This window comes from Anticarsia gemmatalis, chromosome 4 (genome assembly GCF_050436995.1).
Source record: "Anticarsia gemmatalis isolate Benzon Research Colony breed Stoneville strain chromosome 4, ilAntGemm2 primary, whole genome shotgun sequence".
Taxonomy (NCBI): Eukaryota; Metazoa; Arthropoda; class Insecta; order Lepidoptera; family Erebidae; genus Anticarsia; species Anticarsia gemmatalis.
Genome location: NC_134748.1, coordinates 12,478,785 through 12,502,891, shown reverse-complemented (window position 1 = coordinate 12,502,891; position 24,107 = coordinate 12,478,785). Strand labels below are relative to the sequence as shown.

At 35.9% G+C, this 24,107-nt stretch overlaps 2 protein-coding genes across 3 annotated transcripts in view; one reads left to right on the top strand and one right to left on the bottom strand.

The window, feature by feature from the left end:
- osp (myosin phosphatase Rho interacting protein outspread) overlaps positions 1-20,149 on the bottom strand; it is a 271,454-nt gene extending 251,305 nt beyond the window's left edge. For both annotated transcript variants that reach the window (XM_076113864.1, XM_076113865.1), the window contains exon 1: positions 19,639-20,149. In XM_076113864.1, coding sequence (XP_075969979.1) covers positions 19,639-19,755 — 117 coding nt within the window. In that variant the 5' untranslated portion in view covers positions 19,756-20,149. The remainder of the gene's footprint in view (positions 1-19,638) is intronic.
- An 807-nt stretch (positions 20,150-20,956) lies between these two features.
- LOC142972606 (peroxisomal acyl-coenzyme A oxidase 3) overlaps positions 20,957-24,107 on the top strand; it is a 29,467-nt gene continuing 26,316 nt past the window's right edge. The window contains exons 1-2 of the mRNA XM_076113863.1: positions 20,957-21,128; positions 21,324-21,453. Of these exons, the coding sequence (XP_075969978.1) occupies positions 21,325-21,453 (129 nt within the window). The 5' untranslated portion in view covers positions 20,957-21,128; position 21,324. The remainder of the gene's footprint in view (positions 21,129-21,323; positions 21,454-24,107) is intronic.

Below are 24,107 nucleotides of genomic sequence, written 5' to 3'. Positions count from 1 at the left end.
GCTGTCTTTGTAAGGGATTCTTAAGATCAGTAACCCTGCAACTCGTTTAACGACATAACGTACTTGTATGATATTATTGAATGAAGAAGTGCATGGGTTTATTTATATCTAGGCTTCGTAATCGCGATGACATCCTGTTTACTTTGCTTTGGGATGCTTATCTGTATGCTAATGGCAGGTTTGTTCTTTAAGAGTTGAAACGCTTTGAAAAGTAACAAAACCACTAATATGTAACCTGAATTGCCAAAGTCGTAGTTTCAGATTTATAAAATTATGGCTAATGTGTAGTCCATGTAAATTCATGTGCGTGTCGCCACATTACATTAGGCTAATATAATTTTATATCAACGTGAACATATCCGTGAGAAAACAGCATTAATATAGTTAACCAAAGATAAATCACCATCAACATTAAAGTTAAATGTAATGTTTTATTCATTTTTTACCAATACCATAAATACTTAAACCATAGAGCGACATAAAGTAACCTCCAATGACAGCGACCATTTCGTTCTAAAACGCTACGTCAATAAATACATCACAACAAAATTAATATCTTAATTTGTTAATACAAGTAGATGGATATACATTAAAAAAACAATAAACGTCCTTTAACAGTGCACCGGAATACCACCTACAAACATAACGACACTACGACTTCATTATACATCTTAATTTATTGTTATCGTCGGTCTAGATTATTTAAATATAACTCGTATTTACATACAAACGGACCACCCTATATCTCACAAACCGGATTATTATATTGTACCGGTATATATGCGTTTTTAAACAAGACCATACTGTTAGCTACCCTTGATAAAAATATGTAAATGTTCACCACATTATGTTAATATCATATTCGCAGAAAAAAACTAGGACGGATGCAACATCGCGGATTCACGACCAACATAATCGTGTGACTTATGAACATCTTACCATTTTAATATTACTTTAAATTTTGTCATGCTCATAAATTATTTAATCGTTTTTACAAGACGTACCGAAGACAACATTTACTTTTAATTTTCCGCCGAGGCCGTGACCGCTATTCAAAGTGGCATCTTCGCACGAACTCTGGCAGATTACACTTTTTAATTAAAAAACTGGTACTGTAGCGGTCCGAGATAACGAAATGCTAAATATGGTGGATTAATGAACCATAAACTTAGACGCTGAATTAAGAATTCAGAGATAACGTTCGGCCTATCCGACTGACACAAATTATTTATTTTTAGCCGTTGTAATCAGATAAGTAGCATGGGAACTGACCGTATCACGGACCTAAAGTAGCATAAAACTATAAAAATAAATCGTAGCATCTTGATCGAAAGTGAACGTAGGCGCACCTGTGACGCTTAACCGTGACCGGTCGTCGGTCTGATCTTTTTCGTCGGGTCACTGTGACGCTGTGCTGTACCGTTACACATTTTAAACATGGAGCACGGAGCTTACGAAATATTTATGCTTTTTAAAAAATATGAGCGGCGAGTCTCCGAACAAAACTGAATCTGTCAACGCAGTAGTTGCCGGCGAGCATGACTCATCTGATTCTCCAGTGCGGCGGTTGCGCGAGTTGCGCGCGCGACGGACAGGACAATGTGTACAGAAAAACGGCGCGGGCACAAACGGGACACGAGTTAAAAAAAGTCCCACTGAAACGTTCACCGTTGCACAGACATGATTGAGTAATAATGCATGAATTATTTACGATGTGGTAATTTCCTGACCGGCCTTTTTAGGCATTTCGCGGCGGGTTGGGTAGCCTTAAGTCTTAACTCATGCAAGAGTTACTTTGGAGGCGTGCGCTACGTCCCCCAGTCATATTGTGTTGGCTTACGTAAGATTTATGGCACATTATATTAAGGTTTTCATAATTTACTGAACTGACTGGCTGACTAAACTTTACAACAATTGAAAGCACGATTGATTCAAAATAGTGAGTAGTTTTTATAATGTCAGTGATGTCGATTTCAATTCTAATTGAAACGTCTGACCTCGGCAAAATTACCCTTAAATGGTGAGATTGGCAAGTGACCTAGTACACAGATTAGTAATGCACATCTGTATTTGGTCACTGTTGCCTACACATGCGTTCCTTTTGCACCAAGGATAGATAATGAGCCTATCTGACTTGATTTATTATTATGGACGATCACTAGTAACTGTGTTTTTCTTCCATCAAACCAGGCGCAATAGAATTTCAAAGTAATGTTCAACTCAGTGAGCTAAACGTGAATATAATTTGAGCCGAAACCTGTTACACGGAAAGCTAAAAACGTCCAGGTTCAGATACAATCAGTGGCCCATGTTTTACGAGCTAGAGGAATTAACAAATGCAACATACATTCGTACGTCTACGATCAGATAAAATACACTCTTTATGTCACATTTTTATCGGTGTCACGACATTTTACATCATAATAAGCTTAGATACAGATGCTTTTGACAAGGAGCCGTCCCGTTGGATCAGAAAGTACGCAGCATCAGATAACCGTGGGCGACGCGTTGGCGGGAAATCAAACGTCACGTTGACAGCGCGCGTAACTTGACAAATAGTTCTTTTTTTTCTACTTTTTTATTTGCTTACGGCCTGTTCCACACCTTAAATGGAAGTGTTAAGTGTTTACACAGCCCATCAACACCTCGAGTTATAAAATTGTCGCCTACTCTATAAAAGGGTTGTTACAATTACGAAATTGTAACCGTTTCAACATAAAGTTGTATTGTAAACACGTTTTTCAATAAACAGCGCTCGGTAGTCTATTATACCTTTGACAATGATCACGTTTAATTTTTACTGGCCACGATACTGTTGTTTCAACAATTTTGTTGTTTATGCAATTTCGAATGAATAATGATTACATTCAATTTAAATTAGTGTACGGTTAAGTAGATAGGTAGCTGAATTTGTAACCGAGCAATGATTTAACACAAGCTGTTAAGGAATTATGTTCAGATAAGAGTATGACGAAATTTTGTGAATAATTTAAACCTAAATGCAGATAATGGTTGTAGAGCTGGAGGAAAGCATTAACTCATGAACTTAATGATACATTGCGGTTTAATGCATACATTTATGCAACTATATTTAGTACCTATGGATATTGTCTGAAGAATTGAAAGTGCTTCTGAACACGTTTTGAAGCTTTAATTTCATTTCTAATAGAACTCTTTAACTTTCTTAGAATAGGTATCGATAGTATCGTTAACTGCAACAACCGTTTAGTAGCCATTCATAAATTATCTCGTCTCATCGACAAGCAGTAGCCAAACAAAAATGGCACCGGCAAAAAATCATGAATCAATCTTAATGCATATTTATAACTGTCACATTTTTAATGCGCCTCAGATGTTGTATCTGACTGTTATCCGTATTATTTATTGATATTTTGTTCCAAATAAAATCTAACAGTAATAGCTTAACCGAATCCATAAACCGTTACATATTTTCTTGTCTTGTGATTTTTGTGTGACATAAGAACGCCCGCGCACGGATTATCCGCCGACGCGGCTCGCACCCAATGTCGTATAGTTATAGTGCTATCTGGGCCTTGCACCTACGTGTTATGAAATGAAACATTACAACACAACAGGTGTCGTGTCGTATCCAATTAGTAGAAAAGCTGATTAAAATAAAAAACTTAATTAAAGGTCATGGCGTACAAAATTTCTTCATGGTTTCTAGGCCACGAATGTTTGCGTATAATTATGGCATAACTCGAAACCTTTTAACGTTTCCCGTCAGTACTAAAATAGTTATTAAACACGAGCTCACCGCTTAATGAGTGCAAGAACTTAATCAGATCAACTCCTTAATTACTCTTTTGAGAATTCCGAAGCGCGTAACTTACCTGCAAAGAAAAAAAAAGATAAATTAAATTGTTGCAAGTTTAAAAAACATGGTAGGTAACACTGAGGAACATAATGTTGCACACTTTAATATTATTCTGTGTAAATACAGTACGGAGAATGACAATAATGTGTGTGACAAACGACAACAACATGAAAAAAGGAAAATTTTGTTTAAATTATGAAACGTTTTTTTATAAATAAATACTGTTAATAAAAAGTAACACATTGGAATATTCCAAGTTATAAAAAAAGCGACCATAGCCATACCAATAAAAAAAATACTAGAATGATTTACCTAAACCGGTTGGTTTAACAGTAAAGCAGATTTTAAACGTCCTCAAGAAGATGGTTTTACAATTTCTTTACTTTTTACAGGATGTAATTAAGTACATAAAGAGAAAATCTCTTGAGTGTGAATTCAATAATATTTCAGATTTAAAGCCATCGCTATTCCTTGTATAATTAAGAATACATATCTTCACAAATTACCACCACATTACGGCGAAATCCGCCGCATAAACTGGCAACACAGAATTAAAAAGAAATTGCTTATCATAAATAAGACGTTAAAATTTACATTTTTTAAATGATCTTTCCGCCATATTTTTTTTTTAAAGATGTATAAATGTATTGAATTAAGCACCACATTTATAAGTACCTTAATATAAAACGCGAAAGTTACCTACCTACTATTTTTAAGTAAAATTGAAGATTATTATTTAATTCTCATGTACGTTGATAAAATTCAATGATGAATAGTTATTTACCTGCCATACTTTACATAATAATTTCGGCAAACGGTAGGTACAGCAAGACACAAAGTCAAAGTCAAATATTCTTTATTTCATAAACTTTAAAAGTATTTGAAATCGTCAAAATATTTTTTATCTACCACCATTTCAGAAAAGCTGTTGCTCGTGAGAAGAAACGGCAAGAAACTCACGGCTTGCTCTTTTTAAATGTCAATATTTCCAAATTAATAACAATTTATGATACTAACCTACATGTGTAAATTATGTACATACCTACAGAAAAGCCGTATTGGTATCAAATACAAAGAATCACAGAAACTTTTCATGAAATCCCATGCTTTTTTCTCTAATGTCATTATTTTAGTCCTAAACCTGTGCAGATCACAGCCTCCTCCATCCAGTATTGGCACAGTTGTCGACTGACAGCTAGTCCACGCGTGGGCGAGAGGCCACATCTAAGCAAACAATCAATGAATGACAAATCGTACTATTAATAATGTATGACTATGAATTAGATACATTAAGACACGCCTTCTTATTTGTTTTAGTCGCCTTGCTAAATTAAATTAGTTGATTACGTAGTTGAATACGATTTTTGCATAATCATCTTGACTTTTATTAGTCCCCTAGGTTTATCTAAAATTACCTACCATTTAATTTTGTTTGCCAAATACTAAATAACCGAAAACATTTTTTTTTTCAAACGTAAAATCTAAAATATACAACATGCCACTACGATTTTTTTTTAATTTTATTTAAAAATCGAATTTTAAAAAATGACCGCCTTTTTCTGCTATCGTAACATCACAATGACATATGCATGCACTTAATCGTGTCTAAAGACATCCATAACGACTTTTATGTGGTCCTTACTAGGAATAACTACCGAGTACTTAAACAAATAATTATGTATCAGGAAACTAATGAATTAATATGCGTTGCGGAAGTCGTTTGTAACTGCATCTGGTATGTTTTCCTGAAGCTGAGGTAAAGAACACCTGTGCGACATTCCAGGCACAGGTAATTGCATACAGCCGAGATTGCAATATATTCTATTATTTTTTTTTTCTTTATTTCTTTTTTTTTTCACTCGAATAGTGTTAACTGTACAACCTGTACCTTCCATAAGGTGCGCTTTTATTATTTTGAGGGGTTACCCACGACAAAAAAACTATAATGGAGAGGACTTAATAATAGGGGAGATTTTTGCTACCTGTTGCATTTTTTTTCTGATCATGCGTTATTCAGGTATAAAGATGTATGGCGTAAAAATAATCTTTTCGAAGGTAATATTCATCGTTCGTACACATGTATTATAAAAGTGAATTCATATGAATAATTTAGTTATGCACACGTAATTTTTCAATGCTAAGGTTAAATTATACGGGACAAAAACCTTTTAAGCCAACTATGGTATGTGTCAACAGTATCATTATTTAATAACCGCCATGATTGGCACTTTTATGCAAATAGTTTAGTTCATGTTGATTGATAATACACATTTACAATTATTCAATAATATAACAAATCGTGACTGAATATAGCGTGTAATTAGCGGTATCCGTTTAAAGCGGCTATAACAATATTTAGCTTTTCGTATTGTCCACTAGACTTACCTAATTTAAGATCTATCATTATTAGTTTTTCAGAAAAGATTATACTCCATCTATGTCCATAGCGCCGCATTTGAACCGCTTTAGTTTTACCTTCGAGCTAAGCAGAATCATGGCAGCTTAGCCACAACGCAGATACAGTCTCACCATAAGCTTTCCCCACAAAAACTTACAAAAGCATTCACCAAAATCCAAAACTTTTATAACCAACAAAGAAAAGTCGAAAATCGCGCGAGACACATTTCAAATAGCGCAAAATGACCGCAAAATGATATTGGTACGAGTTAAAATGGCTCCGTTCACGCACACAGCAGCAAATATGATGGATTGACTGTGTTGCGCGTGGGCATGGTGTTCTACAAGTATGCTAATTCTTTGCATGCTACACGACGGAGGTTACGTTGGTACATGCTTACAGTGTTCGATTGTTCGCCGTGGGACATGCGTACTCGCGGTTGCGACACGCTCCTACCATAGATTTTAGACCCTCCAACTATCGCATGCTTTTACTACTCCAATGATCTATCTAGCTTCGTGTGAAAGAATATCAAAGTTTATTCAAATACCGAATGTTGCAAGAAACTCAATTTGCAAACAGACATTTAATCGATGACTGCATCTACATTTTCCAGTCACGTACAAACTTCAAAAGATCAGCAAATAGTCGTAATTTTGAATGTAGGTAAAAAACTAACAAACGCTTGAAGGACGATTGCGCAATTTAGAATTTGCCATTCGCGTATTATCATTGCAAATACCATGCCAACCTAATTAACGGCGTACGTGGTTTCCAATCATGAGCTCATCGCAACTCGATGTTTACAACGATGAATTCGCCGTTCTATCAAGAATTCAACAATAGCGAGATCATCTTCCAAACAGTAAATAATAAACAAAGCATGCTAAAACAATGAGGAACAATGAAAACAAGCATGTTGACACAACATTCGTCTGGAAATATTCAGAAACAATGGTCGTGACGGACTATGTGACGAAATTCGATCCCGGTGCATCCGAACGTTTTTAAACAATGGCGGATTCGGGTTCCCGCGCGAAATTGACAGCGCGCGAACAATCGACGAAATAACTGTCGTGTTTTGCAATAACGAAACGCACCGATACGCGAACGAACACTTTTTGTTTACATTTCGAACAGACGTTTGATGGATTGCGTTTTATTCTGTTACTAAACATGTAAATCGTATGTAGTCTCTGTTCACACAATCTAAAATTCAAATGTTTATTAAGTGCCAGTTGAAGATTATCCAAATGTATTTCCAATATAAAAATATGAAGACATGCATAACCTTTAGCACAGATTTTACTTAACATATCAACGACTACGAATTTAAAGTCGTAACGATTATGGTCGAAAAATTCATAAGTGACGTAACATTAAATACGACGGTTTGAGGCGTTGAACTCGACATTACAAAAGTCGTATGTCAACATGGTTACAGGTTGAATTTTTGTGTGATAGTGCTATAAATATCGCTTAAAAACTATTTTAATGCATACATAATAATGGGTAACAATCGAGACTGTCACACTTACCAGTTATAAGTTTTTCGGCGTTTAGAAATAGCATAAAACGTCATTTTTATGGTCGCACCCACCACCGCGGTCAATGCAAACGAGTAACACATTGTAGACCGCTTTAAATAATGCTTAAATTAACAAAATTTTCATCCAAACTGAATTATTTGGATTAAAATAATAATCCAATAATCAGTGTAGTAATTGAATTTACGAAAGCACTCATACAAGAATTGAATTTCCTAGTGAAAGATTCGTTGAGAACCGGTAAAGTACTATTCAGAGTTGATGGTATATCGTTACAAGTCCCGCTTATAAGGGAAACATTCCATTTGTCTACAACACGACATGTTGCTCGGGAATCGGCCTACACAAATTATGCATCTGCCGACTAGTAATAAGTAATCCCACTTGTGTAATAACTCATTTCTGAAGTTTTGATCGCAAAACTTAATGCGATAATTTACAGCTTTTTTAACAACAAAACAAACTGTATCGTTTTTGCCGTTTTCAAGTGGCCAGTGTGCAAAAAGGCTTGGAGAATGAGAATTAATGGTGCACCTCACTTGCCGTTTAACATTGTCAGCTAGTAATGTTAGATCATTTCGTATTTAAATTGCTAATGGCTTGTAAATTTCACTGAGTATATTATTATTATAGCCGTTAGTCGTTGTCTGAGCTAAAGCTTTGTTCAATTTAGTGTTGGTATTCAAGTCGGCTGCGGCTGTTCGTTTTTTAACGTGGCCTTTGAAATGATCTGCTGACTTTGAACGGACATTTTTTGTTTGAAACATTGTACTTAAACAAAGAGTGACGCAAGTGCTTCGTTTTCAATAACAAACATTAGCTAACGAATACTTGACAGCGAGAATAAGCAAAACTAAATTAGTACGTACAATGTAGAGTAACATCAATCATTGCGGACTTAGGTCCGACTTGGTTAAGACGCGGTCGTTGCCGCGGGCTACTAACTACAGGAAAAACTAGCCTTGGGAATTGCAATATATTCACTAACCACTAAATAACCCTTTAATTAAACAGTCACCACTGGGTTTAAAAACTAAAATATGGCACAGCAATGCAAATACTGACCATACTAGTCCATACCTTGCATTAATTGGGAATCATCTTCATGTATTTTATAGCAGGTAGTTCGAGCAAGGTTATAAAATTTTCAGTAAGACGAGTTTACCGTATTGATCAACGATTTCCGGGTTATCTAAAGGCTTTTACTAGGCGTATGACACAAGTACAGGGTTTACTGCCCACCATTATGGCCTACGTAGGTTCCTTGTAGAATTTATCTAATGTTATTAACTAAGTATTTTATAGATATTACATTGTAATATTCGTTTAATGTCTTAGTCTACGTTACCACCTGTATTTCCGTTTCAATCGTATCAAACGCGTGTTGTACGCACGGAAGCGCCCGAAATCACCGACCCGAAAAATCTGGTTTCAATTTTTATAGTCAAAACACGTAACCTTTCTCCGAACTCGATTCGACTTCGATTATCGATTACAAAGTTGCGTTTCGTTTGCATCACAAGCATTGCTTAACGCTTTATCGCAGACCTTTACAGCATTGACTTATCGAGTTACAACGTCGGATCTTCATTCCATCTAATTGATTCTACTAAACGTTTCATTACAACTATCTAGTAATTGAATTAATGGCGATATTACAATGTAGTCGGTGCACGTCGATGTGCATCTCGTCCCGGTCGCTGCTGCTGCCGCTGGCTACTCATTTCTACAAAAGACCTGTGTGTAATCGATATATAATTATTTGGTTAAGCGATTCCGCTTCGCAGGTGAACATTTTGCGGTTAAATATAGCCGTGGTCACGGATAAACACGCAATTACGAAATTACCATATGCGGCCGACTAGTATTTTATTGGACGCGTACTTAACGGTACGCTTTTGGTTTGGTACCGCGTCGCATCAAAACCGGAATGTGTTTTCATATGGGAACACGACCGATAAACATAACAACAACACCATCTAGGAATAGTGCCCATTTAGCGTGCCCTCGTCCGCTCGTCCGAGATATCCACACAGAAAACTCCACTAAATAAAATGATAAAAATAGTTGGCAATTAAAAGCACGCACGCCGCGCGATGCACTCATTTGTGTATGCAAATGCGGCATATTGACTTTTTTACGGTTGCGTACGGAAAATGAAACAAATTGTGTTTTTAATGTTTTAATTAGAGATTCGTTTAGTCCGGCGCCGCTATCTCTCGTCTAGATTGTGAATATGTTAATGTAAAAACGCGTCGTGACTCTTGAAACATTACCGAGATAACGTAAGTACGGTAAGTATCTATTTTAAATAAAAGTTGTTAATGAGTGGTGTACCATTGAGCGGCGAGTCTGTGTCGAGGCGACAGAGCACTAGCTGCACTAAGCAACGCCGCCGCTGCATCGCGGCATCGACTCGACTAACAAAGTTAAATTAGCGCTCGAATACGACGTTCTCGATTTACTGCAGCTTACTAACGACGTGTAAAAGACGCTTAATGTGTTCTCTTTAATATTTTATTTTCGTTCCATAAAAATGTTTACGTTGGCCGCCACGACGCGTAACCAGAAATTAATCTGACGGGTGCGCTTTTGAGAACGAGTTTCTTATGAATTTGATATGTGACATCTCTTCGATCGTAGACAGAGTGGCTCGTAAAGTTTAATTCGAGGAATAAATTACCTTTGTAGAGATTTACCATCTTGTAACGCAATAGTGTGGTTGAAAGGCTGAATAAAGGACAGTCATTAGCCGGTATGATTCTGTGCGCTTGTTTGTCGCTCGACAATGAAACGGAACGCATTTGGACTTACGTTGTTCTTTAGAACACCTTTTTTCTTTTCTGCTAATGCGCCTGTCGTCTGGGATTTTATATTATCTGTGTGTGTATATCCTGTTTTATTTATGACATTACAAGGGCAATGTACACCAGTAACTTGTTACTGAGATCTAATAGAGCAACTCTACGAAATATTCAAAAACATAGTAAGATTTTTAATGGTAACACTTAATCAAATAAACGATTAACGAAACAAATGTTTGCTATCTGTAACTATCTTGTGTTTGGTTCGAACAAACACTGGATTAAATTTTCCTTCGTACATAATCGTGGAGCTCGCAGTTACCGGTGACGTCACACAAAAGTGTGTTTCATTCGCTTATCTAAACGATATCAAAGGTCAAACGAGTAATTAGCTATAACTAAAAGCTTACTGTTTGTCTTTCGATAACTCCTTAATCTGATTAAAAGTGACACAATTATTAATTGAGTTCCATTTACTACCGACTTACGTACAAAGTATTTGAGTCTAAACATTCGATAAAGCTAAACAAAAAACCGCAAAAATATTTATACATCCAAACAACTGTTGAATAACACGTTTTCGTTTGCAACCTACATAGATAAAACCTCATTGGTGACTGGCAACACATTCCAACGCTATCAAATTACGGAGTACCGGTCCGCTCCCACAAGAGCATATTACGCGTGAATTTTTAATTTGACGGTTTACAATGAAGACGTAAATATGATACAGTGTAGAGTTACGAGGCGAGCTCATTTCGCTTTGTCAAATAGGTGTTAATGTCCATTATAATTGTTCGCCTTATCCGGTGTTGAGTTCGCGACGCGACCCACATATTTGTTATTTAGCGCTGGCAACTCATTGTATCGTTAATACCATACCAAATCTGGGTGTGTTATATTTTCCGAACGATGAAATTAAATATTAATGGATAAAAAGTTTCTGGGTCAATCTATTATAGAAGTAATCGTGACTGTCTTAAAAGGCTTGATAAAGTTTTCTATTTCTAATACGGAGTTAATTGGCGCCAAGTTCGATTTCCAAATCATTTTAGTCTCACACATTAGGCGTGCGCGTACACAAAAATGCCAGCCGGGGGCGGGGCGCGCGGCCGTTGCACCTGGCGATCGCGCCGGCGCATTCCTCACGCACTCCTTTTTATGCTACACTACAAGTTTAGCCCACCATTCTAATCTGGACTCCCTCCCCCCTCACGTCTGAAGATTACCAGACTCGGAAAGGTCACAGCAGATCTCGTGCGCGGCTCCGGTTACAATGGCCGTCGTCGTAGGAACGGAACGCAACATCTCCTATTTTCTTTTTTTTTTAATTTAACTATTCCATCTCCACGTCTTTGTTGGTCGGCAGTTCGGATCAAAAGTTTTTTGGGAACGACCCTAAGTTATACGTTCTCAAACATGAGAACAAATATTGACAGGACGTTGTTTGGTGTATGGATTTATGACGGCTTTAGGAGAACACTTGAGTTATGACATAACGTATTAGCGAGCACACACGAATTGGTTGAGGCTTTAATTGGAGCATACATTATACAGTTTAGTCTATAGGGATAGAGATACATTTGAGTCTAGCCTCTCACGAATTTTGAAAACAAAATTAGAAGTTCAGCACAAACTCGTGAACGAAACTGGTATCGGCGAAAACGTAACGGTTCTGTAACAATGTCAAAGCCTGGAAACAAACGAGTCACAAGCGGTACTAGTTTAACTATTTTAATTGCGGCACATTAAGGACACGTGAACCGTGCGTTGTATAACCAGTCGAAAAATGTTTTTTTTGTGTGACAAATAAGTGTGTCAAAGTACTAAACGCGCGTTCGCGGGCTGCGCTTGCGCATTAACCGCAAAAGTGCGGGTGGGTCCGGCGCCACCGGTCTCAGCAAAAACATTTCAAACCTGTTCACGCAAAACGTTAATTTTGTTAAAACAAACATATGCGATGACCTACAAACCCGTGGTAACTCGTGAAAGCGGGAAAAGCTAAATTATTTTCACTTGAGCCTGTGTTATTAAGTACGAGATTTACCGTCAGCCTCAAAGGTTCCGACAGTTCGCGTGATGCCGTCTACCGGCCAAGTTATTGCCTATACAATCTGTTTGTCTCGACGTATGCTTCGGTAAACACGCCACAACAATACTGACAATAATTTTATGTGAATATAAAAGCCCCTTTCGCGTCTTAGCGAGAGAAAATTCAATATTGTGTTTTGAGAATAACTTTATCCTAATTTACCTTCGAGTCCCTTCTGTCTTTTTATGTGACATTTATTAGTTGTGTCAATTTGATACCGATTTAAAGCAACCTGAACGCTTAACGAAACGAGCGGGACCGGTTTCTGAGCTCGATTGCGATAGTATAGAAATAATTGTTGAAATTTGCCTGAAACATACTCTGTGACGTATCAATAATGTCCCTAAGCTTAAGATGCTTCCAACTAACATCTACTGATAGATTTTCAGGTTTCATATTTTCAACATTTTCTTCTTGTTTATTTATTGGAACATGTTCGGAAGTAATCGACATGAGTCATCGTCACACGTGCATCCGTTTGTTTTGTCACCTTAATTTGTGTATTCGCTGCCACTTGAGTTATTAACATCAAGTGTTTGTTATAAATTTTGATACGCAATTTCATTGAATTTTCCTTTCCATGTAGATTTCGAGTAGAAGCGTATAGACATAGATTCTTGGTGTAGTAAGAGAGAAAGAGAGGTGACTGAAATGTCATCAAACTGCCTAATCGTAATTTACAAACCAGCTAGTTGGAGACCACAGACGTTTTGTGCTAGAATCAGCTAAAATAAATGCAAGCTTAAATAAAGCATAGCTCGATTATTTATTGAATAATGTTTGCAGTGATTTGTTTATATTGACCTATATTTCAATTATTTTACCATTGCCTATAAGATTTAGGACTTCCTTCTTCAACATCGTAAGTATTCTACTTCCACTGTTTCGCGGTCAGTAAAGATTTAAGACATTTTTTAATTACTCTGCGCGTCCTTAAATACTTTCTGTTTTAAAGCATTTTTATCACTTCATTCAAGGCTTTTCCAATTCGGAAGCGTAAGCTACTATTTCCTATATGAAATTGTATAAATATCGTCATAAACTGTATTTTATAACTTAGCAATAATCTCAATACTTTGTGAAAACAGTCTGGCCGATAATCTAAGACAAACAGTCCGTGAACCGTAACCAACTGTTCTAATTACGCTACAATATTCATAGATTTATAAACAATAACTATTTAGCTATTAAATACTATGACTATCACTTTATCTAGTTATATGTAAATGCAACTATTTTTTTCCGTACCTAATCAGGAATGAGAAAAAGAATATTTTCATGGGCAAAAACAGGCCATAGTCAATTGTAGCCTTATTATAGAGGGTTTTTTTTTTATTTTTCTGCTACCATAATAGGGAATGACTTCGTACCCTCGAATTTTGCTTCCTAAGTAAGTTCTTTAAGTCCTTCTCTTAGGTGATTGTGACACTAATCGTAACGGTGCGAACATTGCTATCAATATTCCACCTTTCCTAATTCCTTTCTCAAAGAAAAACAACCAAGCGATTCACTCTATCATCATTAGCAAACACTGCAGTTATGAATGGAGGAAAATGATACGTTATCAGTAATTATTTCCGGACTGACACCTCGAAGTAAACATCGTTAGCCTATCACATGAACTGTGGGAGACGCTAATGTGATAGTTGCAGGTCGAAGGTGATGACTCCCGGTGACAGCTCACAGCTGGCTATTGGATAAAATACATTGTAGATGATACTTAAATGTAGCTAGGACACTATTTGCTGATATTTACTTTTGGTAATTTGTTCTTTAGAACTGCAACTTGGTGTAGAGTTGCCAAAATGCTTTATGACATAGCTTAAAAGCTTTGTTATGTTAGTGATAGATTTCTAGCACTTTCCTTTTTATTTCACAGACTAGTAGGTATGGAACATTTCGAGCAACTGCTACCTTCTTAAATCTACTTTCAAACGAACGAGTCGGGAATTCTGATAGTAAAAAACTGGAGATAAGTCAAGGATTTACCTTCCTAAACATGCGCAGAACATCAAAACATTATAAATTTAACTTCACCTTGTAATTGCCAATTTTAATACCATAATCGTATTTACACCCGGAAAAGTAAAGAGGCCTCGTACCGACCTACACGCGTACTCGCTATTTTCATTAATGGTTTGATAACGTTATCACAGACTAAACATTATGTCAGCGTTTGTTTAAAGATTAGTCGCTGCTGATGGAAGATGTGACGAGATATAAGTACCTATGATACGTTCTAAGAAACTATTGCTTAGTCTTATACTGATATTGATACTATGCTTCTAATGATGAATGATTGATTTCGTACTGTCTTGCGGCTCTCTTTTATTTATTTGTTTAAATGTAATACAATCTTACGCTATACATCAAAAGGTGTTTTTTTAATGTTTTAGGCTTTCCTAGATTCGTTTTTCGAGGACTTCCTTCGATTTTCCTACAGAAATACAATAAAGCAGTACCGTCGCTAACTAGCCAGTTGTCGGTTATCTAGTGGTAGAGAATCGAGCTACTGAGCTGATATAATGAGAATTGAAAATACGGGGCAATGGTTCAGAGAAAATACAAATAAACGCATTTACAAAGAGAACGATATTATACCTAAATATGTAAGTAATCAGAAACACAAGACCTACATTAGCTATGTTAAAAACTTCTTAGAACGTGCTTCAACCAATTTTCAAGTATAGTAAATATGGCTGTCAGTTGCGTCATTAAATCTGTCAAGACTGATTTTATAATCTTAATATATAGCCCAGTAGATTAATATCGTTAAAGACTATAAGACAATGTAAATATGTTTATTCTTGGAATAACTGCCTGTCTTAACTTCTTTGCGAAAGCAGTCTTTAATCCTGGCTAAACTTCTTATATCAAAATTGAGACAAGGAACTTCCTAATCACTGCCGTATAATTATTTATGAATTCTAACTACCTACTTAGTTTATATTCCTTTCCTTACTCGCTGCTTAGCACGTAAATGGTACTTTTTAGCTCCCCTGCTATGCTAAAATACCTATCAGGTTTAACCGCCGGAATGTGCCTTTAGGTATGCGGTATCTGGCTGCGGTTTCAAGTGTCTACACAACACAACAGCGGAAAAACAGCGGTCACAATGAAGAACCAAAGAAACCTTCAACAGACGGACATGCTGCGGCCAGAAAACCGAGAAACATCGTTTCAATATTGGCAATTTTACAACAGAAGAATCTGTGAATCAAAACTTTCTATACAACCATTTATTAGATAAATAAGTTGCAATTCTTCACAATCAATACGTGGAAGACGTTTTGCTAAATAAGCAAAAACTTTCACCGACATTACACACAAACATAAATACAGAAAAAAAATTAGCATCTATTTAGCAAACCGTGTAAAGTCAGCGTTCATTGTATCGATCGTTAACTTCCTATTCGCTGCGCGTCACCTTGCGCACGCGCATCCAACATGGCGCGTCAGTCCGCTTCGTTAGTGGAGCATTTGTCAAGATAATTGTCCGAACCGCACCATTTGAGGCTTTGACGTTTCCTGATTATTATGAATAGTTTACCTTTTGTAATGTCCTTTGAAATTATCGTGTTTACCCTTACTGCGTGGATATAAGAGATATATTTCAATAGAAATGAGTTTATGGACGACATTATTATCTGTATGATTCAGCCTTGGCTTTGACATTGTAGCGTGTTCGGCCAAATTTGGTCGTTTTGTGTCCAATTATGTGTTCGAGCACGGATGGCCACTTGTATATAACACGTAAACATATTTGATGTTTTGTCTACAGTTTTCAATGATGTTTTCAGCCTTCAAATACAAATACGTGGAACAAATGTAGTGTAAGATTAAATATTTCTTTTGACACGCTTTAATAGGCTTAACGTGTAACAACAAAATGGAAAGACTTAAGACAGGTTCACACAGACTGATCTACATTTACCTTTTTACTTGATTTTACACACGAAATTGATTGCTTTAGAATGACTACAACGAATTTGGTGAATTAGAATCTTTAGAATATTGCCTTTTTGGAGCTGTTTGAAGATGTTGGCCGTTGTTATGATTATCTATAGTTATTTTGAAAATAGTTTAAAGTTGATCGGCCCTAGACACATTGTTTACAATAATATAAAAACACCATAAGTACGGGCCTCAACGGGGTTACTTATCATGTAGTGTTGGCACAGGTGCCGCTTCGCCGTAACACCTCACTATGTATTTAAACAAACCGAAATTATCACCAATATCTACGACGGACTTATTATCTGATTAAAAACCCGGTTTAGTTTGACAGGTGATCTTCCATCTTGTTTCCGCATACGGTAAATTGTATCTCTGTCACGTTCCACTAAACATGAATAACGACATTCTAAACATACTTTTTTGGTGAATGGTTGTGCTTCGATAATGGCAAACAGATAACTTAAAGATAAGTTTATTGTAACAGTTAAATGGCATTTGTTTTAGGATTGATGTAACTAAAATTTGAATAGAGAATATCACTGACAACTGACAACTGATCTGACAGATAAAAAAGTTGAAGGTTTTTAGACGAATGCGTCATCATTCTATTCATTATGCCTGAGTTACGCAACCTTTTTGATGAGTGGATTCCATAAAAATATTTTTTATTAAAAGTCTTACGATTAAACCAGTTATAACGTTAAATCGAAGGTATATCTCCGGCCAGTTAATAACACACATAAATATTTTATAATAAGTATTGTCTAGGCACTCGTAACGACTAGAATAGTTATTGAAATGAATCATGCTCATGCATGCGTAAAACTGACCTCGATAGTACAATTTTGTTGTTGTTGCACCAAACGTTGAAATATTTTGTGAAAGCTAGAAATTAAATATCGAAAAACTTAATTGTCGATGTAAAGACAGGTATGCATACCACGGTATTAAATTTAAGTAAGGGTATTCGACGTTGAAAAACTAGGTATAACTGAGTGAAAAAGCACACGATTTTTACACAAACTAAGAAATGGATATGAAATTTTGATATCAACGTATGGGCTGAAATTGTGGCAAGGAGATTTTAACTCGGTAGGTAGGTATCCGAATGTGGAAACTACTTGAATAAATTAAAGAGTGTAACTTTTGTCTTCGATTGATCGTCCTTGATTTTTCTCAAATTCGTTTTCGACAATTAGTTAGGAGAATCAATACTAACCACCTAATTGTAAAGCTGCTCGAGATAGTTCTAAAATGGGCCGGTTAAAACCTTTCCTAAAATGGTGGAGACTATACCAGGCGGCAGGCAGCTAATAGCACGAATTAGCGCCAATCATTAATAAATTGACCGCGGGTCAAGGAATTCCAATAATCTAGGTTTGGAAATGAGGTTGAAATCAATAGTCTGGTCTAGTAGATAATTGTTTAAGGCACTGAGTTATTGTAGCGATATGAGTAGAGTAGGTTTCAAAACAGAGCAGAACGATTTTCTATCGTTATATTCTATCTAAAGTCCTCAACCCGCACTTGGCCAGCGTGGTGGAATCGAGGCCTAACCCCTCCTCGTTCGGGAGAAGACCCTTGCCTTGGAGTGGGACAGTAACGGGTTAAAAAAACTATCGAATAACTTGAAATCAGAATTCTTTTGAGAAATTGATGAGGGCGTAAACTAACTCTCTTCTCTTTTTTAAGAATTTTACATGTCAAATAGGTACTGGCCAGTCAAAACTGCACTGACAGCAACGAGGGTAAATAATCCCGCTAAAGGATTAACCAGATTGAATTCACTAGATCGGCCTTATGCTTAAGCATGGAGATCCTTACAACTGGCACCGTTCCAATCTTAAGGCTGTGCCGTTGCTCGACCAGGGCATCGAACTTACGAAATAGAGACTAGGTAGGTAGGTATATTTTTACTATTTCTAACCTTAAAATGAGTGCAAGGAAGAAAATTTCGCGAAATTAACTAGATCTCGCCTTAATAAAAAGTAAGATCTGATACTTTAATAGGTATCATGACATTACCTTGGCCGTAGATCTTACAAAAATGTGCTATAAGTCAACATAAATCTTAGTCCATAAAGTAGTGATGTTTAAACTCAAAGTTTAGCTACGATTGCGAATAAACCCATATCGCTTTGTTGAACAGCACAAAATTACTTGTACAATGTCAGCATTAAACGTCGAACAATCTAGCCAGAGATACATTTCCACAAACGACTACAGATTTTATGCTGAACATGTCGTGCATCCTGTCCGCGTCCGCCGCTCGCACGCAACGGGATCTTAGGGCCATACGAGTTACCGTATCTATGCGTGTTTTTTTTTCTTTCAATTTATGCAAATAGGAAGATATCTCGCAACTCGATTAGTGTTGAGGACATTAAATATCTAAGAAACTTTATAAATAAGAATATAATCATGCAATAACTACATATTATAACCAGTCAATTATTTACAAAAGAAAAGTAATTTTCCCGCTTCGGTAAAGGTACATAATGACATTCGTTTTTTTATTGTTATTCTGATATTTTCAGTTTATGTCCTCGATTGTGTTGTTACAAAAGTATTATGAAAAAAAGTTACGTTAAACCTTTTTTCAAATAATATTACGTGCGCGAAGATTATGATTGAACTGGGTGGACAGATATGCCGCCAAAGATTAGATTTTACCTACCTACTAACCCAATTTATGGCACGTTTGACTAGGTCGTAAACATTAATAAAACAAGTAAACCTAGAGGTAAAGTCCACTTTTAAAAGTCTCAAATATATTTTATGTGCGTTCGTGTATGATGTAGGTACTAATACTCAATACCATTTTAATAACTCGATGAAATCCGTTAGATCAACACCTGAAGAGTGCTCGGCCTACGCACACATGTACTGTACGCTACGTTAGAATACGAACACACCTACACGCAAATATTTCGTCTTGTTGATTAGAAATAAACGGCGTTTCGAACTTGTATTCGAGAGATTCAGGTGATAGTCACACTTACCCGATTAGATTCCAAAGCTTCAGCACTATGCTCCTCTTTCTGTCGGAAGCAATTAGTGCATTTGCTCTTGTTGAAGATGTTTGGTGCAAATTTCCTGCAATCCGATCGCCCAGACATGATTGCCAGAGGTCAGGGTCTATTCAACGTTCACTATGTCACCGTACACAGCATGATGCTACTGTAAAACACCCACACTAGACGATTAATCGCCTTTTTTCGTACTGAACACGTAGTTTATCACGCGCGCACCCACCGGTGAGTGAGCTATCAGCGAAATCACTGCAAGTGAAGTGAGCGCTAACGTCATACAAAAAACACATGCACTAAACACAATCTCCTTCGGCAACCGAACACCGAAGTAGTCGTACAATCGCGTAAACAATATTCGTTTTCACGTCAAAATATAAAACAATAAACATCGATATTACAACGAACACGCGGAGTTCGCGAGCGCGCAACGACACGACCGCCCGTCCATTTTACATCTGATAGAAAAGCAGCGAACACAGTTTGTTGTTTTACAACTTCTCTTTTCTTGTTTATGCGTCTGTAACTTAAAATATCTATGTAGTGACATTAACGTATGTGTGAGTTACTATCTTTGTCTCTTTCCTGTCCGACACGGCAATATATGTCTATCTCACTCACTCATTTCATTAATTATGCCAGTTACTGGTGCTGCCATCTCTTGTTGTGTCGTGTACATCTCGAGATTCATGCACCGTGAACGACTCCTGAGCATGATGTAGCTTTCGGTACGATTACATTGTTATTATTGGCTTCACTAGGTGGCAGCACCAATTAATTCTATAAATGTTTTCAATAAAATCTTCATTTTAGATATTTCTTGTTGCTAATTCTTTGGAAATAAGTTGTTGTATTTGTTTTTGAATTATGAGCAAAACATTTTAATGATTTTTATGAGAAAATATCCTAAACCTTCAAAGTAAGGTCCTTTTGAAATTAAGATTATGCCTATGTTAAATATAATTTGATTTTCTCTGATTTCATGCCATGTGAAACCGTAGCAGTTGCTATATCTATCCATATAGGGGCCCTATGTATTTTTTACATCATTAACTGACAAAAACGAAAAACATCGGAAATCTGTCTAATAAAATTTACAATAAATTAAATATTAAATTTACGGTATTTACAAGTATTTAAGCAAATACATTAACTAAGTATTGAGTACATATTATTTTAAAGCTCATGCCTATTATTCACAAAAATGCAGAATTAATAATAATTGCAATAATGTCATTTGATACTGACATATATTTGACAGTGACAGCAACAATAATCATCCGATGTGACGTGACGTGTGTGAGCGGTGCGCCCAATAAAACAGCGTGCGCCGCATTCGCGTTATCAGACGCTTTCCCTCTTTAAAACCTCCACGGAAATTATCAGTCTCGTTTGTAACACCTAGGAAACGGACGCCTTTACGTTTTTTACAAGTTTCTTTGACTCCCCCATTCATAGTCAAGGTGAGAGTTGGCTAGAATCAGAGCACGCCCGACTAGTTCATACTTCACGGTTCGCCGTAGACCTTGAATTTATGTCTACGAGGGAATTTGAAATGTCCCTGTATCGTTTAGTCATCCGGTGTTATAAAATTGGTGCGCGCTCATAACCATTATTAGTGTAAGAAGTTTGAATTATAATGTGATATTGTGTTTTAGTATGGAAGACTTGAGTTTCGTTCCCGATCTCCCGAGCGGGCCTCTGGATGTATATAGAAAAAGCTCATCTTTCGATTGGAAACGCCTTAAATTGGCCTTGGAAGGTGATATAGAACTGCTGAAACTTAAGGTAAGTTAGCAAACGTGAAGTTTCAATTCATAAAAATATTGCACAATATTATAATGTGCAACGGAAAAAATCTCGCGCCAATTTTTATTCGTCTAGTTATAAAAAGAACTGAAGTAGTTTTAATTTAAGATGATTTTAGAACACTCTAGTTTTTGTTTATGGGTTCTTTTAATTACAACCGGCCAGTATGAAGCTCCCACTATTTATATCCGCCCATTATTAATTATCACATGAGTAGATCATTCAACTTTTTTATATGACAATTACAATCAATTACTCCCCTATTATGAAATAGTACAGTTTATTTTAGGAAGTGGTGTGACAAGTAACTGATACAACAATAATATATTCATGTATTTTATGTAATATAGTTGAAATAGATATGCTAATATGATTTTTTATCACATAAAGTCAAGGTTGTTTGGTTTGGTGAAGTATGTGCCCAAGTTTTTAATGAGAGGATCACATCGGTTGAATAGAACTATTGCATAAATTAATTATGCGGACATTATACTGCATTCATACGTCCATCACTGAGGAATGTACATTTATACTCTGATACATATAGACTCATAACACTTTTGTTAAAGTGTATTGCATCTAACTTACCTTTAGAAATTGATTACCGCAATTGATAAATATGGTCACATAATATGCTATGAATTATTGCACTTTTTATTGGTAATTTGTGGCCCGAAAACATGACTCATTTACTGGATTGATATTACATAGTGTCATAAATTGTTATGTTTAATTTTTCATTAATGTTCTTCATAATTTTATTGCTGTTTTGTTTTATTATCAAATTATTCAATTCTACCATAGCTGACCAAGTAGTTATCAAAAAACACTGAATCATTAATAAAAATTATATGATGGAATTCTTTGAGAACCTGTAATTATTCCAGTTTTAACAGTATTGAGAATGAATAAAATAACAAGTCTTATGTTTCCTTGAAAATATTATTTTTTTTATTCATCACATATTGTATACTACTTACTTTACTCTTTGGTACAAGCTCTTCATAAAATTAGTTGACTTATGATTATAATCTACCACTGTCTTTAAAGCTTATATTATATTTTTATTAAAATTAATTATGTCCATCCATTTTCCTCATCCCATCCAGACTGACCCTGATGCAGACAGTTTAGTATCACCAAGTATGTTTTAAAAAAACTATATCTGGTTATTTGTCCCATATACAATGGTATCAGCCCTTCTTATATTGTTGGTCCATGTTTTCTCCCAGAATTCACAACTAGATCCCTCATAAAAAGTCTAGATCATGTTATATTTCTTTGCCTCACATTTTGTCCTGCAAGCATTACACTGACTTTGTTTACTTCTTACAACAATGTTAAAACTTTCCCTAAAAAATCTAGGCCAAGTTTATCTCAACTGTGTAACCTGCTTTGGCATTGATGCTGTAAAATTTATTGTCATAATGTTTAAGTTAATGGACACTAGCTTCGAAGCAACTTCATCCATGGAAAGAGATTTTCCAGGATAAAAGCATTTTAGGAGTCAATACAGTCTATAAGACTGTTTGTGCAGCTCACATCATATTCTTATAATACTTATAATAATTGAAATAGTATATCTTAGGCTCATCATAATAGACTGTAATACACTTTTATAGATGTATTTTACTGTAGTGCACTAAAAAGAGGAATTGATGGAAGTGCATTTTTAAACAAAAAATATGTTTCAGACTTATTTTCATTCATAGCAGGATAGAAATTGATAAAACTGACCTCACTTGACTCTAGTGGAATCCCCTAAGAATGTGTAAAACCCTTTAGGAAATATGTTTTCCTTAGATGTTGAGTATCGTTGTTTATGTTCCTTACTGAAATCCCTTTAAAACAACTACTATTTTACCATATTATCCTCTTCTATGACGGAGTAGGAAGTCCAATGATGTAATAAGCTTGACGATGCTGTACAGTTCTTTAAACATTTTCCTCTAAAGTTATGTATGGCGTCAGATTGATTATTCCTTAAGAGTTGTTTCTTTTGATTAGCTTATTTTATGATATAAGGAAAAGCAACATCGCAGTGATTCTAGTTAGTGGTAATAACTTTAAATTATTCTTATTTTAATATGCATTATATATTTTTCGTATTCTATGGACTCTATAAAATAAATCCAGTACTGTCCTACTGCTGCAAGGGATTTCTCCTGTAGTCAGGGTGGGGATAAGGCCTTGAGTTCACTGTGCTATTCATGAATAGGCTTGAGACTTAGCAATTCCTTCAAGGAAGAAATAGTACAAGTCATTTTTTTTACTTAACATAGGAAATAAATAATTTCGAGTAGTGATTACACTGTTAAAAAATTTAGGCTTTAAAAAATATATTTACTTTATAGTCAGGTACAGCCAAAGACATTGATATATGACTGAGTGCTAGTCTTATCCGTATGTGAAGAGACCCTTTATTGGCCTTACTACTTGTCTATTCTTATCTCGTTTGTAATTTTCGGAGCTGGATATTATATCCTGTCATTCCTAATACATAACTCGCGGTTATTAAATTAAATACACATTTTATCCTGTAATCAACCTTACTTCTTTGCATTAGAGTCGTTTTTCGCTTGTCTAGTGGGTGCATTCCAACCGAATTAACGAATGTGCCCAAGCCATAATGA